Source organism: Electrophorus electricus, chromosome 13 (genome assembly GCF_041902795.1).
Source record: "Electrophorus electricus isolate QZ-2024a chromosome 13, ASM4190279v1, whole genome shotgun sequence".
In the NCBI taxonomy this organism is placed as follows: Eukaryota; Metazoa; Chordata; class Actinopteri; order Gymnotiformes; family Gymnotidae; genus Electrophorus; species Electrophorus electricus.
The window spans coordinates 13,490,001-13,495,000 of record NC_137509.1 but is presented as its reverse complement, the minus strand read 5'-3'; the positions used below and the strand labels follow the sequence as shown (position 1 = coordinate 13,495,000).

The 5,000-nt window shown below is 35.7% G+C and overlaps 1 protein-coding gene across 2 annotated transcripts in view; it reads right to left on the bottom strand.

The window, feature by feature from the left end:
- Positions 1 to 1,565: 1,565 nt before the first annotated feature.
- Positions 1,566 to 5,000, bottom strand: part of LOC145643510 (uncharacterized) — a 9,897-nt gene continuing 6,462 nt past the window's right edge. For both annotated transcript variants that reach the window (XM_081694992.1, XM_081694991.1), the window contains exons 7-9: positions 4,704 to 4,979; positions 2,520 to 2,617; positions 1,566 to 1,988 (exon numbers count right to left, since the gene is read on the bottom strand). In XM_081694992.1, the coding sequence (XP_081551118.1) occupies positions 1,920 to 1,988; positions 2,520 to 2,617; positions 4,704 to 4,979 (443 nt within the window). In that variant the 3' untranslated portion in view covers positions 1,566 to 1,919. The remainder of the gene's footprint in view (positions 1,989 to 2,519; positions 2,618 to 4,703; positions 4,980 to 5,000) is intronic.

The window sequence follows — 5,000 nt, the reverse complement described above, 5'->3', positions numbered from 1 at the left end:
GAGAGAGAGAGTTAACTAAATGAATAATTAAAGCAAAAGAAAAAGTATGACAACTTTACAAAAGTTTTATTCATACATGCAGAATCATTTTTACCTAACAGATGGGTCTCCTAACAGAGTGTGTCAGTGGTAGCTCAGTGGTTAAGGTACTTGACTTGTAACTGGAAGGTTGGTAGTTCAAACCCCAAGTTGCCACTGTTGTGCCCTTGAGCAGGGCCCTTACTCCTCAAGTGCTCAGTCATAGCTGTAAATCACTTTGGATAAAAGTGTCAGGTAAACCATAGTTTTATTCTTATAATTTAATTTATTTATATCCATGGATGACATTAGTGAAAAAGCATATATAATACATCTCACACAAAACAATTCCCCCAAACAAGTAGACTAGATCTCCACGGTGGTTATTAATGAAAAAATATCGGATCATTATCGGGTGACATTCAAATGCAAGATCTCGATATCGGATTGGTACCAGAACAACTGGTATCATGCCATCGCTACTGTTGTGCAATATGTATGCTACTGTGACAGAGCACTTTCCCTCGGGATCAATGAAGTGATATCGCATCGCCCCAAGCTGTGAAATATCTGACCTCGTGACCTGAGGACACTTGATCTAGATACATTTAAGTACAGGGATAAGACCTATCTGATTACATTAGTCTTTAAATAACCATATGAGACCTCTGCACTGTACCTTCTAATTTTAACATTTTTATTTTAATTTACTTATTTTTTCATATTCTTCAATACTTGGCTCGTTGTGGTCTTACATGCATTTGTTCAACAGAAACACTTTAGCACTAAAGATGAGCTCACTAAATAAAAATGCACTAGCTTTGTCAGAGTTGTGTTAGAAATCAAAGAAGTTTAATGAACTTTGAGTTAGTTTCTAAATGCCAGTGTTAAAATACTTTGTCCATTGCTATTGGAGCATCATAGCTGATTATTAGACCTTTCTTCTAACATCCAAAGATTGTGATATGGATAAAACTATCAGTTCACATAAGCCATCTACAACATCCCCATTTCACAAATAGTGAGCATATAACAAGCCAGAGTAATAATTTGCTAATTTGTGAAAATCGTTACTACTATGGATAAACTAGCAGACTTGGTTTAACTCTGAACATTTCAAATAAATTAATTTTCAAAATATTGCAAAGTTTAAAAAAAACTAATTTTCTTGGAGCCATCCTTACTACCAGATTTCAGCATCTTAGGAAGCAAACATTGTTTTCATTTCCAATTTAATGAGTTAATTGTATTGTCAAATCCACAGCAACTGACGATTCAACTTGAATAACTTGAATCACTTAAAAAATGTGTTCTACATTACCTGATTTCAATACTGATAAAAAGAGATAAAGAGCAGACTAAGAGATATGCCAAGGAAACTGTAACAAATTCCACAATGACCATCCAGAAACATCTCTGCTGCAATGAATATTCCTAGTCAGTTGAAAAAATCTATTAAAAATGAAAGCACCTTTGAAAAAGATAAACCTGTGTGTTAAGGTATGAAGAGTCAAGAATTTGTATTTATAAATAATGATACTTTCACTTTCTCCTTGATTGCAAGTAATAAAACAATACATTTGAAAAACAATTGTTAGAATTTAATGAAACAGTCCAATAACAGATCATTTCAAATGGTTTAAGATAATAAATGTTAATATGTGAGTAAATGTTATTGTATATTGTTATTGTATAAATGTTGCATATTAAAAATATATAAAGAAAAATTCAACAACTAATCATCACTGAAATTAACAATGCTTATAGTTATACAACTATTAAACCCTTAAACTATTAAACTATTAAACACATCCTGCTACACATATGATTATGACAAGTTTGAATATATTGAATATATATATAAGCATTCTTTTTGTAAATCATTGTTGCTTCTTTGTAAATCATTGTGGCTTCCACTCAAGAGTCCAAAAAATATCATGGCTAAAGCGTTGGTCAATGTAATCTCTCAGCTGCAACACAAATAGACAGAATGATTTGATATCACTCATGTGGTCTTTCATTTATTGCAAGCTTTGGAATACCATCTTTATTTGTTTCTACCAGATTACTTGTGTTATAAAAATATAAAGAATTTAAGTGAGCATGTCAATCCAGACTTGGCAGTGCCAGATACTTCTTGACATTTATTTAATATTTTATTGATTTACTGAAGGATTTCCCTTCTAACATTGCTTTGCAAGATGTAATAATATCCTATTATAGCTGCCCTACTTACAATAGTGTCACGGAATGCCCCCGCCCAGTGTAAATATTTACACTGCTTGACACAGTATAAATGACATACAACAGTAGAGCTTATATAAAGGTAAACTGAAAAGTATTTGTAGCAGCTGTAAATAGATAGTACACACTGCAAAAATGCTGAGTAATCAAATATATAATGGTTACAATTTTAAGACAAATTTCTGCTATAGTGCTTTTAAGAAAATTGCCACATTTCATTTTTTTTTTTTCTAATATGGGATTTAGTTTACACTGACCATTTTCAGGACTTGTGACATTGTATCATCTCTCATGCAGTACATGTTGGTGGCTGAAGAACACAGCATTGCGAGGGTTAATGTCCTATTGTTGGCCACTGGACAAAAACAAGACAGAGAGAAATGAACCTATGTACACAGAGGAAGTCAGATTAATACGCATTCCCTGAATCAAATTCTAAATCAAGTTTCTGACAGGTAATACAGTTTCTAAATTAAGACACTGGCTTAGTTTGAATTATTCGAATATACCATAGTTGGATCTTTTTTTTTTTTGACCAAATCTAATGCGGCTTATATTCATTGCCAGATTCATTACCAGACATGAACGTGTGTCGACTGAGCTTATGCAGTTCAACAATCGTGTCAAGAATTATAGATCTTAGCCAGCAATATTTATAGATGCCGTCTCAACATTTCAGTTAGTGAAGGGATGGATCTGGTCATTAAATGGGCGTTAGGCATTCAACAAGGTGCTAGAAACATTCCTCAGAGATTTTGGTCCATATTGACTTGATAGCATCATACAGTTCCTGCAGATTTCCCAACTGCACATCCATGATGTGAATCTCCCATTCCACCACATCCCTAATGTGCCCTATTAGATTGAGATCTGATGATTGTGGAGGCCATTCAAGTACAGTAAACTCATTGTCTTATTCCAGAAACCAGTATAAGATGATTTGAGCTTTGTGCCATGGTGCATTATCCTCCTGGAAGAAGCCTTCAGAAGATGGATACACTATGGTCCTAAAAGAATGGACAAAACTCAGGTAGGGGCCCAAAGCGTGCCAAGAAAATATCTTCCACACTATTACACCACCAGTAGCCTGAACAATTGATACAAAGCAGGGTGAATCAATACTTTCATGATGATTACACTAAACTCTGACCCTACCATGCAAATGTTGTAGCAAAAACTAAGACTCATGAGACCAAGCAACATATTTATTCCTCTATCGTCCAATTTTGGTGAGCTTTTACAAATTGTAGCCTTAGTTGCTAGTTCTTAGCTGAGAGGTGATGTACCAAGTGTGGCCTTAAGTTGCTGTAGCCCATCTGCTGCAAGGTTCAATGTGTTGTGCATTCAGAGATGCTCTTCTGCATACCTCAGTTTGCAATATTTGGGTGGTAAACCTAAATTATTGCTCCTTTAAATGAGCTTGTGAGGAAAATGTGAATTTCCAAGTGACAATGTTAAGGATGCAAATCATTGCAAATCAAGTGTAAAGGGAATAGTCAAGTCAGCTTTTGCATGTTGTTTTCTAAAAGTCTTCATATAACAATCATTTTTAGGTAATCTCAGAATATCATAATACTGAAGGGGGCAAAGTTAGCACGGTTTTCCAATGTTCATTTCCTCCTGACAGCAAAGTAGGCTAATTGATTCAAAACTTCATCAGAGTTCCACCTACTTCCCAAATTTCAGACAAAATACAAATAATGCTGTAATAACCATAATTTTGCTGGAAAATCTGCATAGCAGAAGGAAATAAACTGATGTAAACAATGTTCTGTGGCAAATATATGCAAATACAAATGTACACAGAATTCATTCAGCTAGTATGGCTGAGGCCAAAAAAAAGCTGCTGGCTCCACTACATCGCTGTCAGCACACAGTGTTTTTACAAGAGTAGTTAAAACAAAGCTCTAGTTCATATTATTGACAAGCTGTTAGCAACTTAAACAAACCGTGACATTTTCCCCATTTCCGCATGACAAGTCCCATGAATAGACATCTTAGAAGGCTGAAAATTCTTTGCAGTGCTGTCACTGCTATTGGCCATGTATTCTTCCAACACAAAACAAGCCCACGTTGCATGCTGTGCATGCATCTGGAAGACTTGCTAACTTTGGTTGAAGCTGGTCAGTATTTAAGGTGAGGTTCAAACACCACTGTAATCAACCTTGACTTAACGCTAAAATTTGAAACGCTAAAACTAACCACCAAGAATTCTACCATGGGTTTCACTGACAGTGACAGTTTTACCCCTATATTGTGCAATGGATTGTTCATAAAAAATTGCAAAAAACAAAGACAAGAACTGCAGCTTCTGAGGCCTCTCAGACAGTCTCCCCCATGTCTTATCTACCTGCCAGCGATGTTTCTATACTTGCTTTGCCACTTCCTGTTTGGGTCTGGAGAGATTGTCTGCAAAGTGAAATTGCACAAAAATGTCATACCTGTTGTTTCATTTATGGAAAGAGGTAGGCTCTCCAGGTCACCTGCAAGTATACTGACATTGAAGTAGTACTTAGATCCTGATTTTAATCCAGAAATGACGGTAGTGTTTTCTCCCGTTACATTGATGGTTCTATTCTCCATCCAAAAAGGTGAAGAGTAGACCACCCTGAACATGAGATTTGTGACCCCTGCTGACTGCGCCGAGACAAACCACTGTAGCTGTAATGCAGTGGTGTTTTTATAGATGACCCTGACGTCATCAAGTGGTACAGGACCTAGAAACATAAGAGGAGCAA